At 43.1% G+C, this 15,113-nt stretch overlaps 1 protein-coding gene across 1 annotated transcript in view; it reads right to left on the bottom strand.

Annotated features, from left to right (window-relative positions):
• Positions 1 to 15,113, bottom strand: part of FRMPD4 (FERM and PDZ domain containing 4) — a 319,295-nt gene that overhangs the window by 43,511 nt on the left and 260,671 nt on the right. The window contains exon 5 of the mRNA XM_075539161.1: positions 9,496 to 9,541. Within this exon, the coding sequence (XP_075395276.1) occupies positions 9,496 to 9,541 (46 nt within the window). The remainder of the gene's footprint in view (positions 1 to 9,495; positions 9,542 to 15,113) is intronic.

Below are 15,113 nucleotides of genomic sequence, written 5' to 3'. Positions count from 1 at the left end.
TCCAGTGAGCAAAGGGTAATGTTGGGTGCATCTCGAGTTCCAGGGTGAAATGCAAATTATGGATGCAGTCAAACCTTGTCATGCCCACCTTTGCTTTAGTCACCAGACCGGAACTACAAACAGTACAAACGGCATAGCCCACGTTCTTTGTGAGCACATTGCCAAAGCTCTTTTATAATGATTGCTGTGGAAGGCCATTAACTACTTTTAATTCTGAGCTTTGAGCATAATTAGAAGAGGAGGTGCTGGCCAACTCTACTGATGAGTTTATTGTGAATGATCTCTTGTAAGGAGATAGAGATGAGCCACTTATAGTTTTAAAATGATGGATAATCTCACCAGGCTTCAAGCGCTGGGCATATGGGCATGCCAACAGGCCAGCGTAATCGATCTCTCTTTCTGCTTTGCTCCTTGGACACACAGCTGGAGTTTCACCCTCTTGTTAGTAACTTGTGACCTTACTGGGCAGGGGGTAGGGAGGAGACCTTGCTTTACAATTAAGAGCTGATTGCGTATTCTGCCTCATCGTTGAGTTTGTATTTTATGAGCCTCTTCTATTTTTATAGCCTCTTCTATCTTTTATTGAGAGAAAAAAAAAGAAAAGGTGGAATGACTCAGTTCTTTCACAGAATGGAAAGTGCATGAGGAGAACCCAATTCTAAGGGTCCTGGGGTCCAGGGAGCTTCCTGTTGTAAGATCTGAGTAAAGTAATTTCATCAGAGTCATAATGATGATGAGGCCTAAACCGGAAGAATTCCAGCACATCTATCTACTAGGGAGCAACTTTGTACCATACGCCCTTTCATTATTATTTTGTTAAAGCTCTATTTTCTCTTGAGTTCAAGCTAGAAGAAATCATTTAGCATGAATCATGGCATTGCCATCCCTGTACATCAAATTGGTCAAACATCAAGAGGTGAACATGGTTCAGACTAATGTTTATCATAGCATCTAGTCCGAAGATATTGAGGCTGCTACTTAAAGAATTCTAGCAACAAATTAAAAAACCAAGCCAATCAACTCTGAGGCTCCACCTCCTGTGTACTGTATGAATCTCAAAGTACAAGAGCCCATCACCCTCACCTCCCCCCACATCATTAGTTGTCATGTTAAAAAAAAGTAAACAAACAACACACCCATCACTGTCAGCTACAAGTACTCTTGGGGCCAATGAAAATTATGGCAGACTGGATAAACTATAGGTAAGCCATACAGTGGAAGATCATCCAGTCCTAAAAGGAGTGATGGTCCAACAGTTGCTCCAACTAGGAACAACCTTGACCACATTAGACCACACGAAAGAAGCTATTTTCCCAAAGGCGCGTGCTAGGAAATAGCCAAACCCCCAACCCCAAACTCACTGCCATCGAGTCCATGCTGACCCAACAGGACAGGGGAGAAGTGCCTCCGGTGAATTTCCAACACTAACTTTTTACAGGTGTAAAATCCTCCTCTTTTTCTCTGTTTTAAATGTTTTGACCTGTGGTTAGCAGTTTACTGTGTTCCCAAATGGGTAAATCCACAGAGACTGAGAGCTGAGGCTGAGGGGAGGAGGGAGTGGGAGTGAGTGCTTAATGGGTTTGATGGGCTTATCTTTCCGGGTGAGAAACATTTTCTGGAATTAGTGTGGTGAAGGTTGCATAAGGCAGCCCTAGTGACACAGTGGTTAAAGCACTTGACTGCTAACCAAACACTTCCAACTCACTAGCTGACCTGCCTGAGAAGCTGAGGCCGTGTGCTTCGGTAAAGATTGACAACCTTGGAAACCGTAAGGGGCAGTTGTACTTGGACCTAGCATGTGGCAGGGCATTGGAACCACCTTGCAAGTAGTTGGTGGTGGTCGCACATCAAGCTGGAGGAAACTTCCTCCTGAATTGCACACTTCAAAATGGTAAATTGTAGGTTGTCCGTATTTTACCAAACACACAGCTGTGGGTGTGTATGGGTGGGGAAGCAAGGAAGAAGATCAAACCCGCTGTTTGAGGACCTTCTGACTCATGGCGACCCTGTACAGTTTCTTACGCTGCACATCGTTACCGGGGCAGACAGCCTCATCTTTCTCCTGAGGTCGGAGCTCCAAACCTTGTGGGTAGCATCCCAATAGCACTTAAAACATAATAAAGTGTGTGTGTGTGTGTGTGTGTGTGTGTGTACGTACAAGGGGGGGGCTTCAAAACGTTCTTGAAGTCCTCTCATATGTGTTCCTAGCAGTTACGCATTGGGCTGCTGACTACAAGGTCAGCAGTTCAAAACCACCAGCCACTCCGAGGGAGGAAGACAGGGCTTCCTACTCCTGTCAAGTTACAGTCTGAGAAACCCACACAGGCACTTCTACCCTGGCCTTTAGGATCATGATGAGTCGGAATCGACTTGATGGCAGTGAGTACCAGAAGAAGCCTGCTATTTGTGAAGTTTGCCTTCACCTCCCACCCACCCTCTGCTGTGGGTAGGTGGATAGTTTGACCACCCCTGGCTGCAATTCTCTGATTGAGGCAAGCTGTTTTGAGGAAATAGCTGTCCTCTAAAATCAAAGGGCAACCAAAACCCTCTGACTGGCTGCCCTTCCAAAACAATCCGCTTGTGAAACTGCCCACTTGACATTTAAAAGCCCTACTGGTGGCATCCTCATCAGTATCTTTGCAAAGGTAGGACACATTTAGTAATGATTAATGAAGAAATCTTACAGTTCATGAATTCATTTGCTTTTGATATGCCAATTCTTAATGAAAGGGAAACATTCTTCCCCCTTAATGATTTTACGCAGAAAATATTTACACTGGCACAATGAGGTTAACACCAATGAAGTGACTGTAATAAAACACCAACACTCCTAATGGGATGAGATGTTTCCACATTGACACACCTCAAATTTCCAGCATTTCACACTCATCAATGCACTGCATCCATAACACTTATAGCCTTGGCCATGCCATGGCTCACTTCTGCTCTGTCCGAAAGGGTTGCTCTGATCACCTGACAGCAACAGGCTTTTCATTTCATGACACACATGGTCACCTTGGAAACCGAGACAGGTAAGTTGGTAACCAAAGCTGTGATGTCAACATGATCTCACAGATAATTTGAAGTCAACAAACTTGAAGTAAAGGTCTAAGTACAAATCCCTAACAAGTGCATTTTTCTAGTTTACTTCTGAGTCCGTAATGGGGTCTGATCAACATACACCAAAAATTACTTTTTTGATAATAAAAAGATTGACTCTCCAAACTCTGTGAGCCAGAAGGCTACTTAATGAGAGTCAACAACAAAAACCCCAATTCAGAACTGACTCTGAAACCCCATGTGTCAAGAGTAGAACTGCCCATCATAGCGTTTCCATTGACTGATTTTCTGAAGTAGACTTTTCCTGAAATGTTCTTCTGGGTGGAATTGAACCTCCAACCTTTTAGTTATTGGTGACCCAACACATTAACCACTTGCACTACCCAAGGATTTCAAGAATCAACAAAGTAATGGCCTATTCCTTCAGCTAGTTTCTGATAGCACATGAAATCAAACTCACTGCACTCAAGTCAATGCTGACTCATGGATACCCTACAGGGCAGAGTAGAACTGTGGGTTTCCAAGACTATAACTCATTGGGAGTAGAAATCCTACTTTTTCTCCTGTAAGAGAATGGTGGTTTTGAACTGCTGACCTTGCTATTAGGCCCAAAGTGTGGTCCACTATGCCATCAGGGTGGAGGTACAGCTTTAACTCCAATTTCTTTCTTTCTTTTTTTTAAAGAACATGCACCACCCCCAAACCTGGTGAATTAATTCTTAGCAAACTCCATGTCTATAGGTGCTGATCACAGGCACTTCATATCCTGTGGTGGAAATGACAGGTAATTATCATTTGGAATAATCAGATTCTCCTGCTGTTAGCTAATTTTAAGACAAGAAGGACCCTAAACAACTTCTGCTCCTCTTTCCAAACTCACTGTTGCTAAGGTGACCCCAATAGATTTGCAGCATGCTCCAATATTTTAGATGCTCTTATAAAGTTCGAACAAATCATAGAAATAAGAGACTTTCCGAAAATGGAGGTTAAAATCCTAAACTGACAATCCAGTTCACGCTCCGTTGTCAACGTTGTTAGCTGATGTTCAGTCCACCCCTGGCCACCCCCTGACCTCCGAGCAGCCCCGTGTACAGAACCAAACATTTGATTTCTATTTACTGAGTGGCCTTTAATGAGAAGGTTGATGGAAAGATTTGCATGAAACTGATTTCTTAAGAAGTGTTCCCAGGACAAATGTGAAGTGGGATGGGGGAAATAGACTAATCACACAAATTCCTACAGATAGAAGCTCTAGAGATCATCTGGACTAGATGCTGGCAAACTTTTGCCATAAAGGGCATGCCAGTAAATGTGTTAGACACTGTGGTCCAAACAGGCTTGGTCTCAATAACTTTCCTCTGCCACCATAGCATGAAAGTAGACGGATAATATGTAATTGAGTGAGCGTGACTATGTTCCAAGAAAACATTAATTCTAAGAACAGGCAGCAGGCTCCAAGTAGCCGGTGGTTCCATGTAATGTTCTGTAGTCATTTATTTCAAGGATGCTTCAGAAAATATTGTCTTTTTTTTTAAATAATGAAAACAATTTATTAACTTTTCTAACTATTGGTTTTGCTATTTGGGCTAAAAATGTTAACAAATTCATTACATTATTGTATTAAACTCCCACACTATAAAGCACATTACAGGTGTAACAAAGAGGGCAGCATTAATCATCTCATTTCTATAAAAGCCTGTAAGGAAATGGCTAATTTTTTTGTTTGAAATGCAGTGTATTTTCAAACAAAATATGGGCAACATCCTCAGCTATATTTTCTTAGCAGCAAAGGTGAAGAAAAAAGCCTTGATGACATGGGAGACTGCTTGTGATATCTTAAATGAAACAAATAATACAGTGGACTGTATGATATGATTGATTCCCATGACTGTCAAGGCAGAGGGAAGAAATGACTGGAAGGAACTAGGTCTGAATGTCGATACTGATAGTTTCCAAGGGAAAGGTTTATTTTTGCATCTGGATTTCTTCTTAAAAGACAGAAATGGCAGGGGGGAAGGAAGCCTACATAGGACTCTGAAAATAGGTCAGCAACCTGGTAAGAATCACTTTTTCACACAGAATAAGAGGGATCACAAGCCCCTTTGACCTGGACCTCCCTGGGGATGCATTTCAGGCAGGGTGTGCAGTGTGGGTAACTTTGGGTGCCTCTCTTTCTTGGACCTTATTATGCAGGAGAAGCGCAACATTGAAAGTGCTGACCCACCTGTTGTGAAATAAATTAAAATGTTGATTTTTGTTGTCAGCCATAAAAGTATGAGGAGCTGATGCCAGGGGCTTAAGTGGAGAGCAAATGTTTTGAGAATGATGAGGGCAACGAATGTACAAATGTGCTTTACACATATGATGGATGGATGGATTGTGATACAAGTTGCATGAGCCCCCAATAAAATGATTTTTAAAAAATCACCCCTAAAGCTCAAAAAAGAAGAGTAGAGTTTATTGGCTTTCTTTTCATCTACTGGGTCATCTCATTCTGTACATTAGAGCTGACTTCTGACAGGATGTTAAACAAAGAGATGAAACCCCACATCAGGCACCCAGAGTGATTTAGGGCATGGTACCCCCAGGGATGTGCACCAACTGAACGTGGTCTGTTGAAATACTCACAAAGTCTCAATACCTTCATGTCAACTCCTACCCATATAGAGGAAGGAAAAGTCACTTTGGGCTGAACCTGTAAGGTAGAGTAGTGGTCCCAACTGGGTGCAATTTGGGCCCTCTTCCTCACTGGCGGGCATTTGACCATGTCTGAAAACATTTTTAGTTGTCACTACTCAGAGCTGGTAGCAACTGGCATTTAGTGGGTGGGGCCAGGATGCCACTCAATCTTCTGCAATGCACAGAACAGGTCCACCCCTAGCTCAGCCAGGAAGGATCTAGCATCAATAATGCCAACGTTAAGAAATCTTGAGTTGTGGAGTGGAGACTCAAAGCCCATCGGTAGGTAACTGAACACCCCCTTGCAGAAGGGTCTCGGGGAGGAGATGAGCCAGTCAGGGTGCAGCATAGCAATGATGGAACATACAACTTTCCTCTAGTTCTTTAATACTTCCTCCCCAACCCCACTATCATGACCCCAAATCTACCTCACTAATCCGGCTAGACCAGAGAATGTACACTGGTACAGACGGGAACTGGAGACACAGAGAATCCAGGAAAGATAAAACCCTCAGGACCAATAATGAGAATGATGATACCAGGAAGGAAGGGGAAGGTGGGGTAGAAAGGGGGAGCCGATTACAATGATCTATATATTGCCTCCTCCCTGGGGGACAGACAATAGAAGAGTGGGTGAAGGGAAACATCAGAGAGTGTAAGACATGAAAAAATAATAATTTATAAATTATCAAGGGTTCATGGGGGCGGGGGTGAAGAGGCGATACCAAAGGCTCCAGTAGAAAGCAAATGTCTTGAGAAAGAGAATGGCCACAAATGTATAAAAGTGCTTGACACAATGGATGGATGGATGGATGGATGGATGGATGGATTGTGATACGAGTTGCATGATCCCCCAATAAACTAATTAAAAAAACCCAACAAACAAACAAAAAATAAATCTTGAGGCGACTTGAGGGGTGAGAAGGTATTTAGCTAGGCCAAGAAGGTGATGGAAGTCGAGTCAGGGAGGGAGTGTTTTCAGGACGGAGGGCTGGTCGTCTGCGAAGATCCAGCAGGGAGAGAGCAACTCTGAGGAGGAAGGGGCAGCTGTTGGTGATATGAAAATGTACAACTTGATCATAACTGCTGTGGTCCAATAATGCCCCATGAGCACTGTGCTGACCACCTTCACCTTGGGTAATGCCTTCTACTTCATCGCCATTGATTCCTGTTCACTAGTTAGTGATTCTCCTTCCTTCCCCCCACCTCCATCAAAGAGTGAGCATCAAAGAGTGCCTCTCTCCATGTGTGTAAACCTAGTCTTCAATTCAATTCTGGAATAGGGGTCTCATACAGTGCTTCTTCTTTTGCGAGTGAATCATTTCCCTTGGCATACTGTCTTCCAGATTTAGCCATGGTGTATGATGTTTCTTGGGGTCCACATTCTTCTTTGTTATGGTACAGAATTCTGTAATCTGTGTGGCCAGAAGTTTGTTTACCCACTGATGGACAGTTAGATGGTTTCTATCTTTTTTTCTAGTGTGAACCTTGCTTCCATTATCATGGGTATGGGTAGAACAATATTTAAATTTAAAAAAAAGACCAGATTCACTGGTTTAAAGGAGACTTGAGGACCCCCTCCCTACAAGAATATTTCCCGAAGACAACTTTGTAATGGAAACTCACATTTCCAGGAGCCACATCTCAGTCAATAATAGATGGGCCTATAAGATCAACACCTATGTAGAAAGCACTCCTACCGATCAACTCAATGAGACCCAAAGGACATTGTGGGTCCCGATAGTGGAAATGAGAAGGGAGGAGAGAAAAGGGTACTGGATGAATTGAATTGGGAACCTAGGGTGGAAATGGGGAGAGTGCTAGCACATTATGAGAATTACAACTAAAATCACAGAACAATTGATGTATGAATTATTGATTGGAAGACAAACTTGCCATGCAAACTTTCACCTAAAGCACAACATAATGTTAACAACAAAATTAAACAAACAAATAAACAAACACCCTTATCTTGGTAGTAATGTACATGGAAGCACCTTGAAGGAATTCAGGTGATCATGAGATGGCCCTTGAATGTGATGTTATTGGGACCTTCCTTGAACAGATGAAGAAACTAGCCTCAAACCAGGTATGGGAGTCACTCATGTTATATTGCTGGGAGCTGAATCTCAAACTTGGTTCTATTACATCCTGCAATTCCTTCATTGTCGTGAAATTCAAAAGGGTGTGTGTGTGTGTGTGTGTGTGTGTGTGTGTGTGTGTACGTGAGTGTGTGTATGTGTGATTGTGACAAACAGCTGGGACTAAAAGTAAGCAAGCTTCTACAATAACATAGTTCTATCATAGATGGTGTGATTTTTTTTGTCTTGGTTAATTCTATTTATGGTCTTACTAGAGTCCTGAAAATATATATATTTTCCGTGATGACACAAGTTAACCCAGAACTCCAAGAAGGAAAAAGGAAAATTACTGGGGCCTTTTATGGATGTGAAGTCCTACGGCAGTGTGAACCATTAACATGCTTGTTGCTAAGCAAAAGGCTGGTGATTCAAGTCCATCCAGACATGTCTGAGGATTTACTTCTGGGGGAAAAAACTCAGCCACTAAAAACTCTCTGGGAACAGCCCTACTGTAACACATAAGGGGTCAGCGTGGGCTAGAGTCTGGGTTGTTTTTTTGGTTTTTAATAGCTGTATACCCACTGGAATTCTAAGGGGGGATGAGATGGAAGCTTAAACAGAATGCCTGACACCCCACAGGAAGGCCAAGCAGGGTACTGACAGGAAATACTTTGGAAAAAGTTCAAAGGAATTCGCTGCTGCAGTCTTTTTCAGTCCAATAGACAATGTCAACAATTCACAACCAGTGGTAGGTTTCGACAAGTCAAACAATGGTGGTGTGGACCTGCAGGTGGGACCTGGGATGCTGGTAAACCAGCACACAGGCCCTTATTTCCTGGGTGACAGAAATGTTCAAACATTGTATTGTCTAATCAATACACTGGGTAAGTTTAATGAAAATCATAGAATTGTACAATTCAGCTGGGTGGATTTTACATAAGCAAACTGTATCCCCTTGAGTTGTTTAAATAAACCATCATGGGTACTGAAGGCAATGGGATTTAAATCATGCTGCACATCTCCAACAAGGTTCCTGAAACCCCATTTTCCAGGCCACATCTCCACTAATTCTACCTTTATTAAATAAGCAATTAATTCTTATTGCTCTTGAATGTCCTCAGGTCTATTTGCACTTACACCAGGTCATTTCTCCCCCAGAGCTACAGTATTCGTTGTGAGTTTGAACTACCAAACGTTTTTTCCAGTGGCAAACCATTCAGGCCACCAAGGCTCCATGACTAGTTATTAATAAATAATAAGCCCATGCAAATGACTAATAAATAGTCATTGACAGACATCCAACTTCTCTACCAAATTACTTGGGTGGGGAGAAGAACAATTATGCGCCAACCTCTTGTGATAAAGTACACGGTGTTCCCACAAGACTTGTGCTCTTTAAGTTGAAACCTACAAGGAAGTCTTGGGTTTGGGGTCCTCTCCAGATGTAAGAGTGTCACAGGCCAGTAAGAGCTGACCATCTTTCAGTATATGTAGGAAATGCATTGCTGTTTTCTCTCGCATGACTGGTTCGCACCGAGTGGTAGCTACAGTCCTATGCCATATTGGGAATCATGTGGCTTGCATGTGCTTTTCTTTTGAATTGTGGGCTTATTGGAACAGGTAATGATTAGTCCCTGAGCTCACCCCGTAACACTTTCACTCACAGAAAACTTACCGGATAAGGCTGGATGACAGTGAGGAGTATTGATTCTTTGCAGCTTCTGGAAGAGACAAAATAAAATAAAATAAACCAACATATTTATGAAATACACCGAGCACAGTCTTTCCCAGCGGCAGTTTCCTTTTGAAGCAAAATGTGTGATGCACTGGTGAAATGTTCTTTGGGTTCCTGGGGGCAGAATAAATCAAAACAGCCCAGAAGTGGGCTTTCAGATTAGAGAGAACCAAAATCAAGTGCTTCCAAAGTGTTAACAAACAGCCCTGCTGGTTGCATCCTCTGTGTCTCATGCGGGGCCATATTATTCACACCAGCCAACAGTGGGCCCCCAAACAACACCACGCCAGGGGGTTGGGGGTTTCAAAAGCATCTACTCAATGAGTCTCTTTACACCCGCGATTGTACTCACAATACATTCAACCCTTCTGACCTTCCTCTTTTCTTGGTTGCTTAACTATTTCTCTCTGAATTTCTGTGGGGTGAGGGGGAACTTTAAAAAACATGCTCTCATTTCCTTCAACATGGTTTTCTTCTTAGGGCCAGCATCATGCAAGAGAAATAACCATTGTTGGTTGCTTATCCAAAAACAGCCCCTAGCAAGCATCACCTTCTGGGCCACGTTGCCCACGAATTGGACTCAGTAACTGTGTGCGGGATCCTGAGCCAATACATATTTCAGAAAGGTACCAGTTGGGAAATATTGCTCACAATTGGGTACGTTTTGTAGCTAAAAGCAGAACAATGGAATGCAATGGTTTATTTAATTTTCTCCAAATCAGCCAAACCTTTCTCATAATTCAAACCCTTGGGGGACCAGTTATATTATAGATTATAATGCTTTCTCCTTCCTTTTGTTCCTTTGTCATGAGTAGGAGAAAGGTCAGTTGCCACGTTGATGAGGAGTGGACTTTTTCTACATGGGGTTACATAATTAATTACCTGCATTTGTGATTTATGACCCAAACGAGTGAAGCCAAGGGGATCTGGAGGCAAGACTGCACAAGGGAAGAAGCCACTGTGAATTGCATTGCTAACTGCTTTGAGGCTTAGCCCACTTTCCCCTGGCTGTGCTGGGCCATGTTCCACAACAACGCTGGGGCCATCAGGTAAAGAGTGAGGCCAAGGAAGAGAGGGTGGATGGAGTAGGAGAATGAGGAGTAGAACTACAATGCAAGAAAGAACCCAAACATTTCGGGCGATGGGGAGCATGGGGCCAGCACACTGGCGACAATGACCCGAATGGTCTCGTGAGTATTTTCTTTCCAAGGGTTGCCACAGAGCCTCAGTCCTTGGCATAATTAGCCTCACTTCCACCAAATGGATTCCAACTCCTAGTGAGCTTGTAGGACAGGGCAGAGCTGTTCTGCTGGCTTTCTGAGGCTGCGAGTCTTTACTAGAGCGGACAGCCCCATCTGCCTTCTGTGAAGTGCATGATAAGCTGCGACCGCTGACCTTGTGGTTAGGAGTCCCATGTGCAGCCCCCTGTGCCGCCAGGCCCGTCAGAGGGAACAACAGAGCACCAAGGTGATCAAGTAACAAGCCAGCACGTACACGAATGATCCCTCACTGTTGGTGGGTTTGCAGACCTAAGTTCTGGTTCCAGGAATGACATGAGACCACTAGGTCAACCTCAGGATCTGTGTAGGTCTGGGTAGACTAGAGAAACAAATTCATAGATACTCCTACATGTATAAGAAAGAATTTAATATTAAAGAGCAATTGTATATTGAGAAAACATCCCAGCCCAGTCCAGAATAAGTCCATAAATCAGATATTAGCCCATAAGCCCAATATCAATCTGCCAAGTCCACTTCAGACTCACGAAACACATGCAATGACACCAAATGCAGGAAGATCACAGGCCAGTGGGTGGAAAGTCTTGCGGATCCAGTGGCGGTAGATGTATCTCAGGGCTAGCAGGGGTCTCCATATGGTTCCTTCAGCTCCAGGGCTCCAGTGTAGCTCCATGTGTCTTGTCAGCTGCAATGTCTCCCAGAGAGTGAGTCAGTGTCCCATCTCCTGTGAGCTATTTATCTCCGTGGCGCCTCAAAACAAGGTCATTAAGCTGCAACCTGATTGACAGGCTAAACTCCCTGCCTTCACTCTTAATTTGCAAATTGACAACAGATTATATAACTAACACAGAGTCCAAACACTATAACCCAGCAATTCCAACCTAGCTTTATAGCATTAAGAAATTCTTCCAGGAACATCTAAGGGAATAGAGGTGAAGATATTCCCTGCAGTGGAAGGACAGTGGATTCATGAATGTGTGGGCATGGATATCATGGCAGGGCTCATCTGAAAGCTCATCTGGGGAGGTATCCACTTCTAAGCTCACTGCCATTATTTTTGGCAGTATTCATTTTTATGTCGGTGGTTGAACTGAAAACTATTATTCCTAGCTGGCTGGAGGCTGGCTCAATTCTTGCCATGTGGGTCTCCCAACATAATAGCCTACTTTATCAAAGCCAACACAATAGGGTCTGAGGACAAGAAGGAAATTATAATCTTCTGTAGTAACATCAACATGAAAGTTGATAGCTTTTGCCTTATTCTACTGGGCTGAATTCTCATAGGTCTCATCCAGATTAAAAGAGAGGAAAACACAATGCTATGAATACCAGGAGGCAGAAAACAGCAGGGGCCTTCTCAGAGTTGATGTACCACAAGAGCAAGCAGAGTTATATATCCAAGTAATCCATAGGTAGTTTCAACCCCTAATTTCACCCTTCTTTCAACCAAGAACTTCAGGAAGCAGTATGGTTAAGCTCAACTTGTGAATTTGAAAATGGGAACCATTCTTCAAAATATGTCTGTTGCATATATGGTGTTTAAAGTCTTTGTATCCATAATAATGCCCTGCAAATTACCTGGAACATAACCAAGATTGAGTTCAATTTTACCATTTAATGAATAAATAAAGTTATCTGAATTGGAATAAAATATTCCAATATGTTATTTATCATCAGGACTAGGGATACTCTTTTCTTCACTCATCTATAATTATTTAATTACTATCTGCCAGACAAGAATAATGAATGCCATAATGTTTTGGACATTTAAAAATTCAAAACCCAGTATAGAAAAAAATCAAAGCTACTTTGAAATGGCCTCAAAACAAAGATTAGAATGGAGAATGGAAAATACCACGATTAAGTAATCAGACAACTTTTATTTTCTTTCTGTGAAGCCCTACAACAGCTAGATTTTTAAAAAATCCATTTAGAAATATATTTAGAGAAGGATAATTTCATAATGAATTTGAAGTGATTTTCCACTTTTGAAGAATCATTGCCAATTGCAGTGCCAATATCTACATAATCCTTGAGACACAGTGATCATCAGCAGCGGTGGAAGGACTGCTTCTGTCACATTTGTCTTCTAGTCAATCTCTCACTTTCTCTCACCAGCACCGGTCAGCTTGCCATTCTGTGGTGGCTTACTTATTGTTGTGGTACTGGAAGCGATGACAAGGGTATTTCAAATATCAGCAGGGTCACTCAGAGTCAGGACACGGTTTAGCAGAGCATCTAGGCAAAGGACAGACTTCAGAAGAGACACCTCAAGGTATATTTCCAAAAATTAGCCCATGACAACTCTCTGAATCACAACAGACTGTTCCCCAAATACAGTGCTAGAAAAATGCTCCTGAATCTCTGAGAGCTCATCTTATATGCCACAGGATATCCTTCCCTGGACTCCGGCTCACAACCACTCACAGGTGAATCCTATCAGTCTCTTCCCCCAACTCGTCACCAGACACCTGCAAGTAAAAGTTGTTTGGTGTGATTTAGAGACTTAGGCTAGAAGAGCCACATGAATCACTCATTGCTCCTGCTGAGCCAACCTGGAACGACTATGGAAAAGATGAGGAGGCATTAATCGAGAAAGGTTTGGGGTACACTGGGTGCAAGAAGACGACACAGGACTGGGCAACATGGCATTTGAATGGAACATTGGGTCCTCATGAATTGGAGCCACCCCAACCACCCTTTCTCTAAGGAAGTGCTTTCCTGATCCTTTCTTGATGGAAGGTTCCTGAAAATCAGTTTGGGATCCTGAACCTCAGTGGCTGAAGGTCATGCGTTTGTGCCCCCATCCTATGGTATAAAGTCACTTGACCAGTTCTGCGGGAGCAAACAGAACTGTGTAAGGAAGATGCCTGGATTCAAAGGCAGCAGACAGTGTCCCAACTTCAGTATTCAAGTCCTTTTCCACAGTGACATTGCGGCTACATAGCCAACGCAGCATAACTTAGGCCAACCTACTTTGGAGCCCTTCCTGAATGGCCTCTCCAAGTTTACATTTCCACCACTTTAATAGGGCAGTATAGAATATTACTGGCATTTGTGGTGTATTTCCCTTTCAAGGGACCCTAGTGGGTAAGAGGAGCTCTGGTGCTTAGTGGTTACCTGTTGGGCAGTGATCTGCAAAGGCAGCAGTTTGAACCACCAGCCCTCTGAGGGAGAATGGGAATTTCTACTCCCATAGAGAGTGACAGTCTTGGAAACCCACAGGGGACAATTCTACCCTGTCCTATAGGATTGCCATTGGTCAGTGCCGACTTGATGGCAGTGAGTTTGTTGGTTTGGTGTCATAATGGTGATGCATTGGGCTGCTAAGCACAGAGTCAGCAGTTTGCAACCACCAACTGCTTCCGTGGGAGAAAGGCGAGGCTGTTTACTCCTGTCAAGAGTCACAGTCTCAGAAAGCACCAGGACAGGTCTACCCTATCTTATACGGTCGCTATGAGTTAGAAAGAGTGTGATGGCAATGCGTTTGGTTGGGTTCTATTTCTCTTTCAGGTTAACCGAACAGACCCCTTGGTTGGCTCATAGATTGATGGGAATCTTACAGACAAGGGAAGGATTATTTTCATTTCCTCAGAGATCGGGAAAGGCAAACCAAATCCAAAATATGTAAAACTTCAAGGAAGTTTTTTTTAATAAAAATTTCAAGACTCTGGCTTTAAAAATGCAAGTCCAAACAACCCAACTCCAAGATCTGAAATCACAAAAGTAGCAATAGTTGATCTAGAAGGCTGAGAGGTTAGCCTCTTAGAAGGAAAAGGACGAGGCAGTGTAGAGCTACACATGAAAGACTTTTGCAGACTATAAAATGGCATTCTAACATGACTCAGAAAATTGAGGCCCGGTATTTCTTATTTGGCAGGAGAGGTAGTGAGGCTCAGTGAAAGGGTGTTTGAACTCTCACTTCTAAGGTAAATACACAGTCACACAACAGTCTTTCTTCTTCTTGCACTGGAGAGTTCTTCTAAGAGATTTAAAAAATACTCCTTCCTGCAAGCGAGTCCAGCATTTCTCCTAATGCCTCGTTGCTCAAAAGGGCCTTGACTCAATCCTGGGGCCTTTTGTGATGAAGCCCCTGGGGTGCTTTCTATGGTCTCTTCTGGTCGGAAGCTAGAAGGGGAAACGAGCACCAAGGTTATTGTAATGTCCCCACCTGCCTTCACGTGCTGTCCATCGAGCCAGCTGCTGAGGAAGCGGAAAGAAATAGTCTTGCCCTTCATTTTCAGAAACGTTGCCCAGGACTCCACTTGGAATGGGAATTTAATGCTCCATCCCATTGACCTTTCTAATACTCTGAGCAGA

The sequence above is a fragment of the Tenrec ecaudatus genome, chromosome X (genome assembly GCF_050624435.1).
Source record: "Tenrec ecaudatus isolate mTenEca1 chromosome X, mTenEca1.hap1, whole genome shotgun sequence".
Taxonomy (NCBI): domain Eukaryota; kingdom Metazoa; phylum Chordata; class Mammalia; order Afrosoricida; family Tenrecidae; genus Tenrec; species Tenrec ecaudatus.
The sequence above is the reverse complement of the archived record's forward strand: the minus strand, read 5'-3'. Positions and strand labels throughout refer to the sequence as shown.